General features: G+C 43.9%; 1 protein-coding gene across 2 annotated transcripts; it reads right to left on the bottom strand.

Moving 5' to 3' along the window:
* Window positions 1-2: 2 nt before the first annotated feature.
* LOC123148458 (zinc finger CCCH domain-containing protein 44) lies at window positions 3-3,045 on the bottom strand. 2 transcript variants are annotated; one of them, XM_044567894.1, is made up of 3 exons: window positions 2,758-3,045; window positions 2,026-2,086; window positions 3-977 (listed from the first exon to the last, which is right to left on the bottom strand). In XM_044567894.1, exons 1-3 carry the CDS (start codon window positions 2,825-2,827, stop codon window positions 209-211), a joined length of 900 nt encoding a protein of 299 aa, XP_044423829.1. In that variant the 5' UTR covers window positions 2,828-3,045; the 3' UTR covers window positions 3-208. The 2 variants fall into 2 exon arrangements, with proteins under 2 accessions (XP_044423829.1, XP_044423828.1); XM_044567893.1 differs by having other exon boundaries at window positions 2,026-2,089; window positions 2,758-3,012.
* Between the last annotated feature and the right edge of the window lie 10,397 nt (window positions 3,046-13,442).

The raw sequence follows: 13,442 nt of genomic DNA, 5'->3' as shown, positions 1-13,442 counted from the left end.
TATAATAAACCTCAAAAGCAAATCCATTCTCGGATATCTATCAGTTACAGCGAGCTGATCAAAACCAAGCCATGACAGTATCTCCCAATCAATCAACAACAGGCTTATGCAACTCAACATGACCATGGGTGAGTGGCCTCAGATTTGGAGCTCAGGCTTTGCTAGTCACTATTAATCATGAAAAGCCATGAAAAAAGAAAAGCATCCCTCAAGCCGCAGCCGACTTGCGCAGTTCACTCTCACCATGAGCGAAGTGGCATCTGTCTCCAAATGTGCAAGAGCCTTTGTTGAAGTTGTCACACAGCTTGGTCTTGAAGTTGCTTCCCCCACCACCACCTGCAGGCCCCCTCCCCGGGTTCTTTGCTTGAGGAGGGGCGTTGCCGCCAATGCGGAGAATCAGCTCTTTCACCATTGCACTCGCATGGTTGACCTGATCGAACGATCCCTCGAGCTCAATGTTTTTATGGTTGGGGTCTGCCTCATTATCCCGGATGGCTAGCTTGGCCCCAGTCATTCGGGATATGTGCTTCGTGTTGACTCCACCTTTCCCAATAATGGCGCCAGCAAGGGATGCATCAACACTGATCTTGGCTGTGGCCGATGCGCCAAAGGTTGAGGGAGGAACCATGTCTGGGCCAGGCATCGGTGAGGGCTGGAAGTGACCGTTGGGTCTTGGTCCCATTGGAGGTGCCATCGAGTTGTTCAACAGCATGGGCTTTCCGAGCTCCCTCTCTCCATGAGCAAAATGACACTTGTTCCCCCATTTACAGCCTTCTGCTGTGTTGAACTTGTTACACAAGCGAGTCTTCAAGCTGGGTGTAGGTGGCCCATCAGGAACACCAGGTCCCATGGGCATTCTTCCTTGAGGAGCTGAAACAGCTGGACCACCCAAGTTGGTCATCTTTGAAACAGCCTGGTGACCTCCAGGGAAGTTATGGAGAAAATGGCAACTTGAACCAAAGGGACAACCAGCAGTGCTGCACACAGAGAGTATCACATAAGCAAGCGAACTTACACAACAATCTAAACTGTAACACGACTGATGATTTATAATGCAGCCAATACTGATGAAAAAAGATCATGATCTATTTAGTTGAACAAGATGACAGTATTATTATATTAACTAATGAGAGGCATCTGGTGAATGAAAAGAACCAAACATTATCAGTACTATGGGGACACTTAGATTCTACTTTTGATGTGTAGTGTACAGACGATACTTAGATTCTACTTCTGATGTGTAGTGTACAGACGATACTTAGATCCTATGTTTGATGTGTACACACAGTATCACTACTATGTGGACAACCACAGATGCTTCACCATATATCTACTACAGTCAATTTTTATGTCATAAATATATAGAATATCAAAATAGCAGAGTACATTTTAGAGTAATGTTGTAGTTTCTCAATAAGAAGTGTTTTCAATTTTATCTTCCAATATTGTTGTGAGCTATTCTACTTCCATGATACCTGATTACCTCCACATAATGAAGACACTTTGTAACTTATAACAAAACCAAAGATAGCTTAACATCATAAACTGGAAATTATAAATATATAAAATAAAAATATCTTTGCAAGTAGGTATGGCATTGGTACTAGATAGTCAAAACATCCATGAGTGATACTGGATTATCAACGATCTAGATGAACACTCAATTGCTCCCCATTAACATGTTCAATCTTCTTATCTTGGTTTCTGCAGGTGAATCTGTGCCATTGTGTTACTGACTGATTTTCCATCTGAAAGCAAGTTACATATCCTTATAATTCTTGTTGCATTCTTCCAATTTTCACAACGATATACACACCGGCTGTACTAATTTTTACTCCACTGGATATTCATTCTTAAGCTTGAGTTAGATGAGGAACCTGTAGTAGAACCTTGCTTGACCCATTCGTTAGCATCAATAACAATTTTTAGCAAGATAGCAGAATTTTAATGAAAAATAACAGCAAATTGCATAATAATAATAATAGATGTTACCAGGTGGGAGTGGATTTTAGGTTGGATTATAACCTGAAAAATTTGGTGCATGGCTTCGATTTGCTTCCTACACCCGTTTGAACCGACTCCGATTCTGCTACACCAAATTTATTACTTCCACCAGTTAATACCGTGTTGATTTTACTAAAATCTTGGCACTTGTAAGAAAACATATACTAATAATTTAATAATTTAATACTAGCACAGAGATATTGTAATAAAAACTAAATGCTGGAATTAACTCCAGTACCCCAAGCAGAGCTATGCCAACGATTTAAATTAGGACTATCCGTATATTTCTGCTTTGGGCACCGGATGCCAACGTCAGCGTGGCTTGTAATTAACACAACAGAACATTTAAGAAAGGATCCTCTCTACCAGAATAGTACTAGCCTAGATCCTGCTAATAATTTGCCCCAACCCCCTCCCCCGGGAAAAAAGCAAGCGAATCACATCTTCAGATCTTTGGAAGAAAAAAAAAACAAAACAAATCCCCGCAAGAACCTACACGGCAGCAAGCCATGAAACCCGTTCAATACAGACCGCAGAAAATTTCAGGCTCGCTACAAGCTCCTAGCAGCCCCCGATATCCCCGTCCCATCCACCAACCGAAACCCGGCTTCTCGCCACCCACGCAACGAAGCGAACCAGCGCCTCCCAGATCCGGCAAAGGGACGGGAACGAAAACCCTAAGGAGCCCCATCCAGCCAGAGCGGGGCAACGAAACCAGAAACCAGGAGGGGGGGCGAGAACGAGGCTGCTCACCTCTGGCGCGCTTGACGGCGGCGCCGCCGTTGGTGCCCTCCGGCACGGCCCTCTTGCGGCCCGCGTCCATGGCGAGCTCGGGGGGAGGGCGACGCGGGGTCGACGTCGGCGGCGGCGGCGGCGCGTGGAACCCTAGGCTAGGGTTTCTCTCTGGCGGGGGCGGCGTCGGTAGAGAGAGAGAGGAGGAGGAGGCAGCACGGGGCCTCACAACCGGAGAAGATGGGGTGTCGCGCTGGGGCAAAGGTTTAGTTTGGCACGTGGCGTTTTTAACGGTGCGCTCTGGTAAGGAGGGATCCAGGAGTTTGGGCAGGATTCTGGCTGGAGACCGGAGCTGGAGCCAGTTTTTGTCTCGTTTCTTTCCTATCTCGGAGCATCGTAAAATTTGCTAACCATTGGATCCACGATCCAACGCTGCAGGTGCGCTCGTGTCAAGGGAGCTGGAGCCAGCTTTTGTCTCATTCCTTAGCCTCCCGTATAACTTCAATCTTAATAATATTTTTGAAAACTACTACTTCTCTATAAACTACCCTCTCCGTCTCATAATATAAGATGTTTTTTAACACCGCATTAGTGTCAAAAAACATCTTACATTATGAGACATAGGGAGTAATATAAGAAGACAGTTAAACTCTAGAGATAGTTATTATTAGAACAGTGATACGTATTGGTCGGATGATAATCTAAAGAGATCCATCGTCTCGACAACCGTTTGATGGAGTCACGATAAGTCATTTTATCTCTCCCATGTGAGTGTCGGCCTTTGCAACAAGCCAAGTGTTGCACTCGATCCTCTGCAACAAGAGCATTGTTGCAATCTCGTATGAACCATTCCCCCCTTTGAAACAATACTTATCTTACAGAAATCGCACTGTGACCACTGTTGCAATATCGCAGATGTTTTAAACACACAACCCCGCTGCAAACCATTGCAACAACACAAATGTTTCAGAAACATAACCCTAGTTGCAAAGCATTGCACCGGATGTATTTGTCGGTGTGAACCTTGTATGTGCACAAGCCCTCCGCCCCTATTCTACAACAGCACCTGTGTAAAAAAATGACGGATCACCACCGTGCGTGCTTGAGCAAACCATGTCGGTAGTCTTGATTGGATCAGATGAATTACCGGTCGGACGCTGGTGTGCATACCTTGGAGAGGAGGACGCTGGTGGCGGCGCGCTTGTCGTCCCAGCGGACGGTGTAGCTATCTTGCTCCCGCCGAGGGTGTGCTCGTCGGAGGTGATGTACGACATGTATACCCCTGCGAAGACAACGATGCAAGGTGTAGACATGCGATGAGAAGAAATTGAAGGGGATTCCTAGGGAAGAAGAAGAATCAATGGAGGGGAAATGTGTGGGCAGCCGTATTTGTTGGGATAAGGTTGGGTGTGATAGCGGTGGGTAAACCTGTTCAAACCCTAGGCCAGGTTGGGTTTCGGCCCAGGCTTTGTAAAGCCCTAAGCAAAAATCCTAAGCGGGCCCGACCCAAAGCACATGAACAGTGCCATTTTTCAATTCAAATAATTATATTCTAGATATTAAAATAATATAATATACTTATATTTCAAATAAAATATACATTTGTTGCCATTTCGGGCCTTTTTGGCTTTCATGTCGGGCTTCGGGCGGGAAAATGGAGCACGGGCCCAACCCGGATGCTGGGCCTTCGGGCTCGGGTCTCCGGGCTAGGTTGCCCATGCACAGGTCTAGCGGTGGGTGGGCCCTCACATGGACACGCGTCGCACAACAGAGGCAGCGGATGAAACCCAATTATCATTCAAGTGAGAAGAAACATTTCCCTCATTCTTAAGCCTCTTCGATCTACAAGAATTTTGTACGATTTTTTAGCCTTTTGGTTTGTAGGAATATAACAATCCTAATTCTTGTGTAAGATATGAATCAATCATTTGTATTCATAGAAAAAATACTTCTTTTAGTGATCTAAACACTCTTATATTTCTTTATAGAGGAGTATTATCCTAGGCTCGATGAAAAATACATCTTATCATGTGAATCAAGGGAAAGTAGCGGCTGCACGCCTGCACCCACCTTCATTGTGGAAATGATCATCAACAAATGTTATGGGGCTTGCAAAGTTTTATGGTCAAATAACATTTGAGGAGCTCTCTACAAAAAAGACAAAATTACAAAATCTGCTCAAACAGTGCACTTACATTTTGACTAATTTTCAGTGAATTTGTCTTTTTTATAGAGAGCTCCTCGAATGTTATTTGACCACCAAATTTTGCAAGCCTCTCTAACATTTGTTAATGATCATTTCCACAATTTTTCTGATTTTTAAAAAGTGGTTTGATATGTTTTCTTGCGTGGGCGCACCGTGGGTGCACCGAGAGTGGGTGTAGAAGAACCACTCTCATGAATCCAATGACACCTCCCGATCACACAAATTTTGACGGGAGGAAACTTCAGCCACATATCGCTACCAGGCGACCGCGCTGTCGCGGCTATGGGCCCCGACTACCCTCCTCGGGATCCACAGGGAACGGAGAAACCGTCATTCGCCCCGCCCGCCACCAACAAGGTAAGCTTTGTTGCCCGGCGAAGCCGACATCGTGGCACCTCCTCTCGAGGTACCGATGCTACCTCTTGAGCATTGCGTTGGATTTCCCCGAAGAGGAAGGGATGATGCAGCAAAGTAGTGTAAGTATTTCCCTCAGTTTTTGAGAACCAAGGTATCAATCCAGTAGGAGGCTACGCCCGAGTCCCTCGTACCTACACAAACACAATAGCTCAACGCAACCAACGCGCTTAGGGGTTGTCAATCCCTTCACGGTCACTTACGAAAGTGAGATCTGATAGAGATGATAAATAATATTGTTGGTATTTTTGGTATAAAGATGCAAAGTAAATAAAGTAAAAGCAAAGTAAAAGCAAAGCAATAATAAAGTGATGAAGATTGATATGATGAGAAAGAGACCCGGGGGCCATAGGTTTCACTAGTGGCTTCTCTCAAGAGCATAAGTATTCTACGGTGGGTGAACAAATTACTGTTGAGCAATTGACAGAATTGAGCATAGTTATGAGAATATCTAGGTTGTTGGAAATATGCCCTAGAGGCAATAATAAATTAATTATTATTATATTTCCTTGTTCATGATAATCCTTTATTATCCATGCTAGAATTGTATTGATAGGAAACTCAGATACATGTGTGGATACATAGACAACACCATGTCCCTAGTAAGCCTCTAGTTGACTAGCTCGTTGATCAATAGATGGTTACGGTTTCCTGACCATGGACATTGGATGTCGTTGATAACGGGATCACATCATTAGGAGAATGATGTGATGGACAAGACCCAATCCTAAGCATAGCACTAGATCGTGTAGTTCGTATGCTAAAGCTTTTCTAATGTCAAGTATCATTTCCTTAGACCATGAGATTTTGCAACTCCCGGATACCGTAGGAGTGCTTTGGGTGTGCCAAACGTCACAACGTAATTGGGTGGCTATAAAGGTACACTACGGGTATCTCCGAAAGTGTCTGTTGGGTTGGCACGAATCGAGACTGGGATTTGTCACTCCGTGTGACGAAGAGGTATCTCTGGGCCCACTCGGTAGGACATCATCATAATGTGCACAATGTGATCAAGGAGTTTATCACGGGATGATGTGTTACGGAATGAGTAAAGAATGCCGGTAACGAGATTGAACAAGGTATCGGGATACCGACGATCGAATCTCGGGCAAGTATCGTACCGCTAGACAAAGGGAATTGTATACGAGATTGATTAAGTCCTTGACATCGTGGTTCATCCGATGAGATCATCGTGGAACATGTGGGAACCAAAATGGGTATCCAGATCCCGCTGTTGGTTATTGACCGGAGAACGTCTCGGTCATGTCTGCATGTCTCCCGAACCCGTAGGGTCTACACACTTAAGGTTCAGTGACGCTAGGGTTATAGAGATATTAGTATGCGGTAACCCGAAAGTTGTTCGGAGTCCCGGATGAGATCCCGAACGTCACGAGGAGTTCCGGAATGGTCCGGAGGTAAAGAACTATATATAGAAAGTGCTATTTCGACCATCGGGACAAGTTTCGGGGTCACCGGTATTGTACTGGGACGACCGGAAGGGTCCCGGGGGTCCACCGGGTGGGGCCACCTGACCCGAGGGGCCACATGGGCTGTAGGGGGTGCGCCTTGGCCTATATGGGCCAAGGGCACCAGCCCCAAGAGGCCCATGCGCCAAGAGAAGAGGAAAAGGAAGAGTCCTAAAGGGGGAAGGCACCTCCGAGGTGCCTTGGGGAGGATGGACTCCTCCCCCCTTGGCCGCACCCTTCCTTGGAGGAAGGGGCAAGGCTGCGCCCTCCCCCTCTCCCTTGGCCCTATATATAGTGGGGGGAAGGGAGGGCAACCATACCTAAGCCCTGGCGCCTCCCTCTCCCTCCCATGACACACCTCCCTCCTCCCGCAGTGCTTGGCGAAGCCCTGTTGGAATCCCGCTACTTCCACCACCACGCCGTCGTGTTGCTGGATCTCCATCAACCTCTCCTTCCCCCTTGATGGATCAAGAAGGAGGAGACGTCGCTGCTTCGTACGTGTGTTGAACGCGGAGGTGCCGTCCGTTCGGCGCTAGGATCATCGGTGATTTGGATCACGACGAGTACAACTTCATCAACCCCGTTCTCTTGAACGCTTCCATGCGCGATCTACAAGGGTATGTAGATCCACTCCTCCCTCGTTGCTAGATGACTCCATAGATAGATCTTGGTGACACGTAGGAAAATTTTGAATTTATGCTACGTTCCCCAACAGTGGCATCATGAGCTAGGTCTATGTGTAGTTTCTATGCACGAGTAGAACACAAAGTAGTTGTGGGTGTTGATTTTGTTCAATATGCTTGCAGTTACTAGTCTTATCTTGATTCGGCGGCATCATGGGATGAAGCGGCCCGGACCGACCTTACACGTACTCTTACGTGAGACTGGTTCCACCGACTGACATGCACTAGTTGCATAAGGTGGCTAGCGGGTGTCTGTCTCTCCCACTTTAGTCGGATCGGATTCGATGAAAAGAGTCCTTATGAAGGGTAAATAGCAATTGGCATATCACGTTGTGGTTTTTTGCTAGGTAAGAAACGTTCTTGCTAGAAACCCATAGCAGCCACGTAAAACATGCAACAACAATTAGAGGACGTCTAACTTGTTTTTGCAGGGTATGCTATGTGATGTGATATGGCCAAAGGATGTGTTGAATGATATATGTGATGTATGAGATTGATCATGTTCTTGTAATAGGAATCACGACTTGCATGTCGATGAGTATGACAACCGGCAGGAGCCATAGGAGTTGTCTTAATTTATTTATGACCTGCGTGTCAACATAAACGTCATGTAATTACTTTACTTTATTGCTAACCGTTAGCTGTAGTAGTAGAAGTAATAGTTGGCAAGACAACTTCATAAAGACACGATGATGGAGATCATGGTGTCATGCCGGTGACGATGATGATCATGGAGCCCCGAAGATGGAGATCAAAAGGAGCAATATGATATTGGCCATATCATGTCACTATTTGATTGCATGTGATGTTTATCATGTTTATGCATCTTGTTTACTTAGAACAACAGTAGTAAATAAGATGATCCCTCACTAAAATTTCAAGAAGGTGTTCCCCCTAACTGTGCACCGTTGCGAAAGTTCATCGTTTCGAAGCACCACGTGATGATCGGGTGTTTGATTCAGACGTTCACATACAACGGGTGTAAGACAGATTTACACATGCAAACACTTAGGTTGACTTGACAAGCCTAGCATGTACATACATGGCCTCAGAACACAGAAGACCAAAAGGTCGAGCATGAGTCGTATAGAAGATACGATCAACATGAAGATGTTCACCGATGTTGACTAGACCGTCTCACGTGATGATCGGACACGGCCTAGTTGACTCGGATCATGTAATCACTTAGATGACTAGAGGGATGTCTATCTGAGTGGGAGTTCACAAGATGAACTTAATTATCCTGAACATAGTCAAAAGGTCTTCGCAAATTATGTCGTAGCTCGCGCTTCAGTTCTACTATTTAGATATGTTCCTGGAGAAAATTTAGTTGAAAGTTGATAGTAGTAATTATGCGGACTAGGTCCGTAAACTGAGGATTGTCCTCATTGCTTCATAGAAGGCTTATGTCCTTAATGCACCGCTCAGTGTGCTGAACCTCGAACGTTGTCTATGGATGTTGCGAACATCTGACATACACATTTTGATAACTAGTTCAGTTAAACGGCTTAGAGTTGAGGCACCGAAGACGTTTTGAAACATCGCGAAACATATGAGATGTTTCGAGGGCTGAAATTGGGATTTCAGGCTCATGCCCACGTCAAGCGGTATAAGACCTTCGACGATTTTCTTAGCCTGCAAACTAAGGGAGAAAAGCTCAATTGTTGAACTTGTGCTCCGATTGTCTGAGTACAACAATCGCTTGAATCGAGTGGGAGTTGATCTTCCAGATGAGAAAGTGATGTTTCTCCGAAGTCATTACCACCAAGCTACTTGAGCTTCGTGATGAACTATAATATATCAGGGACATATATGATGATCCTTGAGACATTCGCGATGTTTGACACCACAAAAGTAGAAATCAAGAAGGAGCATCAATTGTTGATGGTTGGTGAAACCACTAGTTTCAAGAAGGGCAAGGGCAAGAAGGGATACTTCATGAAACGGCAAATCAGCTGCTGCTCTAGTGAAGAAACCCAAAGTTGAACCCAAACCCGAGACTAAGTGCTTCTGTAATAAGGGGAACAACCACTGGAGCAGAATTACCCTAGATACTTGGTAGATGAGAAGGCTGGCAAAGTCGATAGAAGTATATTGGATATACATTGTGTTGATGTGTACTTTACTAGTACTCCTAGTAGCACCAGGGTATTAGATACCGGTTCGGTTGCTAAGTGTTAGTAACTCGAAATAAAAGCTACGGAATAAACGGAGACTAGCTAAAGGTGAGATGATGATATGTGTTGGAAGTATTTCCAAGGTTGATCAAATATCGTATGCTCCCTCTACCATCAAGATTGGTGTTTGCGTTGAGCATAGATATGATTGGATTATGTCTATCGCAATATGGTTATTCATTTAAGGAGAATAATGGTTACTCTGTTTATTTGAATAATACCTTCAATGGTCTTACACCTAAAATGAATGGTTCATTGAATCTCGATCGTAGTGATACACAAGTTCATGCCAAAAGATAGTAATGATAGTACCACCTACTTGTGGCACTGCCACGTAAGTCATATCGGTATAAAACGCATGAAGAAGCTCCATGTTGATGGATCTTTGGGCTCACTCGTTTTTGAAAAGTTTGAGACATGCGAACCATGTCTATTGGTGTATATGCATGAAGAAACTCCATGCAAATGGATCGTTTGGACTCACTTGATTTTGAATCACTTGAGACATGCAAACCATACCACATGGGCAAGATGACTAAAAGCCTCGTTTTCAGTAAAATGGAACTAGAAAGCAACTTGTTGGAAGTAATACATTTTGATGTGTGCAGTCCAATGAGTGCTGAGGCGTGTAGTGGATATCATTATGTTCTTACTTCACAGATGATTTGAGTAGATGTTGAGTATATTTACTTGATGAATCACGAGTCTGAATTATTGAAAGGTTCAAGTAATTTCAGGGTGAAGTTGAAAAATCGTCGTGACAAGAGGATAAAATATCTATGATATGATCATAGAGATGAATATCTGAATTACGAGTTTGGCACATAATTAAGACATTGTGGAAATTGTTTCACAACTAATACAACCTGGAACACCATAGTATGATGGTGTGTCCGAGCATCATAACTGCACCCTATTGGATATGATGCATACCATGATGTCTCTTATCAAATTACCACGATAGTTTATGGGTTGGGCATTAGAGACAACCACATTCACTTTAAATAGGGCACCACGTAATTCCGATGAGATGACACCGTATGAACTATGGTTTAGGGAAACCTAAGCTGTCATTTCTTAAAAAGTTTGGGGCTATGACGCTTATGTGAAAAGGTTTCAGGCTGATAAGCTCAAACCCAAAGCAGATAAATGCATCTTCATAGGACACCCAAAACAGTTGGGTATACCTCCTGTCTCAGATCCGAAAGCAATAAGGGATTGTTTCTAGAATCGGGTCCTTTCTCGAGGAAAAGTTTCTCTCGAAAGAATTGAGTGGGAGGATGGTGGAGACTTGATGAGGTTATTGAACCGTCTCTTCAACTAGTGTGTGGCAGGGCACATGAAGTTGTTCCTGTGGCACCTACACCAATTGAAGTGGAAGCTTATGATATTGATCATGAGACTTCGGATCAAGTCACTCCCAAACCTCGTGGGATGACAAGCATGCATACTACTTCAGAGTGGTATGTAATCCTGTCTTGGAAGTCATGTTGCTAGACAACAATGAACCTAAGAGCTATGGAGAAGCGATGGTGGGCCCGGATTCCGATAAATGGCTCGAGGCCATAAAATCCGAGAGAGGATCCATGTATGAAAACAAAGTGTAGACTTTGGCAGAATGGCTCGATGGTCGTAAGGCTATTGAGTATAGATGGATTTTAAAAGGAAGACGGACAATGATGGTAAATGTCACCATTAAGAAAGCTCGACTTGTCGTTAAGATGTTTCCCGACAAGTTCAAGGAGTTGACTACGATGAGACTTTCTCACTCATAGCGATGCTAAGAGTCTGTTGGAATTATATTAGCGATTACTGCATTATTTATGAAATATTGCAGATAGGATGTCAAAACATTGTTTCCTCGACGATTTTCTTGAGGAAAGGTTGTATGTGATACAACCGGAAGGTTTTGTCAATCCTGAAAGATGCTAATAAGTATGCAAAGCTCCAGTAATCCTTCTAAGGACTGGAGTAAGCATCTCGGAGTTGGAATGTACGCTTTGATGAGATGATCAAAGATTTTGGGTTTATACAAAGTTTATGAGAAACTTGTATTTCCAAAGAAGTGAGTGGGAGCACTATAGAATTTCTGATGAGTATATGTTGTTGACATATTATGGATCAGAAATGACGTAGGATTTCTGGAAAGCATATAGGGTTATTTGAAAGTGTTTTTCAATGGAAGGCCTGGATTAAGCTACTTGAACATTGAGCATCAAGATCTATGAGGATAGATCAAAATGCTTAATGGTACTTTCAAATGAGCACATACCTTGACATGATCTTGAAGGTGTTCAAGATGGATCAGTCAAAGAAGGAGTTCTTGCCTGAGTGGTAAGGTATGTAGTTAAGACTTAAAGCTCGACCACGGCAGAATAGAAAGAAAGGACGAAGGTCGTCCCCTATGCTTAAGACATAGGCCCTACAGTATGCTATGCTGTGTACCGCACCTGAAATGTGCCTTGCCATGAGTCAGTCAAGGGGTACAAGAGTGATCCAATAATGGATCACAATACAGCAGTCAAAGTTATCCTTAGTAACTAGTGGACTAAGGAATTTTCTCGATTATGGAGGTGGTAAAAGAGTTCGTCGTAAAGGGTTACGTCGATGCAAGCTTAACACCTATATGGATAGCTCTGAGTAGAGATACGGGATACGTATAATGGAGCAACAATTTAGAATAGCTCCAAGTAGAACAATTATTTGGAATGGCTACACATGTAGTGTAGTAGTTGCATCTAGGAGATGACATAGAGATTTGTAAAGCGCACACGGATCTGAAAGGTTCAGACTCGTTGACTATAACCTCTCTCACAAGCATAACATGATCAAACCCAGAACTCATCGAGTGTTAATCACATGGTAAATGTGAACTAGATTATTGACTCTAGTAAACTCTTTGGGTGTTAGTCACATGGGGACGTGACCTTGAGTGTTAATCACATATCGATGTGAACTAGATTATTGACTCTAGTGCAAGTGGGAGACTGTTGGAAATATGCCCTAGAGGCAATAATAAATTAATTATTATTATATTTCCTTGTTCATGATAATCGTTTATTATCCATGCTAGAATTGTATTGATAGGAAACTCAGATACATGTGTGGATACATAGACAACACCATGTCCCTAGTAAGCCTCTAGTTGACTAGCTCGTTGATCAATAGATGGTTACGGTTTCCTGACCATGGACATTGGATGTCGTTGATAACGGGATCACATCATTAGGAGAATGATGTGATGGACAAGACCCAATCCTAAGCATAGCACTAGATCGTGTAGTTCGTATGCTAAAGCTTTTCTAATGTCAAGTATCATTTCCTTAGACCATGAGATTGTGCAACTCCCGGATACCGTAGGAGTGCTTTGGGTGTGCCAAACGTCACAACGTAACTGGGTGGCTATAAAGGTACACTACGGGTATCTCCGAAAGTGTCTGTTGGGTTGGCACGAATCGAGACTGGGATTTGTCACTCCGTGTGACGGAGAGGTATCTCTGGGCCCACTCGGTAGGACATCATCATAATGTGCACAATGTGATCAAGGAGTTTATCACGGGATGATGTGTTACAGAACGAGTAAAGAGACTTGCCGGTAATGAGATTGAACAAGGTATCGGGATACCGACGATTGAATCTTGGGCAAGTATCGTACCGCTAGACAAAGGGAATTGTATACGGGATTGATTAAGTCCTTGACATCGTGGTTCATCCAATGAGATCATCGTGGAAAATGTGGGAACCAACATGGGTATCCAGA

Source organism: Triticum aestivum, chromosome 7A (assembly GCF_018294505.1).
Source record: "Triticum aestivum cultivar Chinese Spring chromosome 7A, IWGSC CS RefSeq v2.1, whole genome shotgun sequence".
NCBI classification, from domain to species: Eukaryota; Viridiplantae; Streptophyta; class Magnoliopsida; order Poales; family Poaceae; genus Triticum; species Triticum aestivum.
The sequence above is the reverse complement of the archived record's forward strand: the minus strand, read 5'-3'. Positions and strand labels throughout refer to the sequence as shown.

What these genes read in the sequence shown, in the direction of transcription:
- LOC123148458 (XM_044567893.1), bottom strand. Translation starts at nt 2,827, where the DNA reads ATGGACGCGGGCCGCAAGAGGGCCGTGCCGGAGGGCACCAACGGCGGC. An exon ending in CGCCGTCAAGCGCGCCAGAG is followed by an intron (nt 2,090 to 2,757) that starts GTGAGCAGCCTC and finishes AATTTGGTGTAG; the next exon opens with CAGAATCGGAGTCGGTTCAA. An exon ending in CCATGCACCAAATTTTTCAG is followed by an intron (nt 978 to 2,025) that starts GTTATAATCCAA and finishes CTCTGTGTGCAG; the next exon opens with CACTGCTGGTTGTCCCTTTG.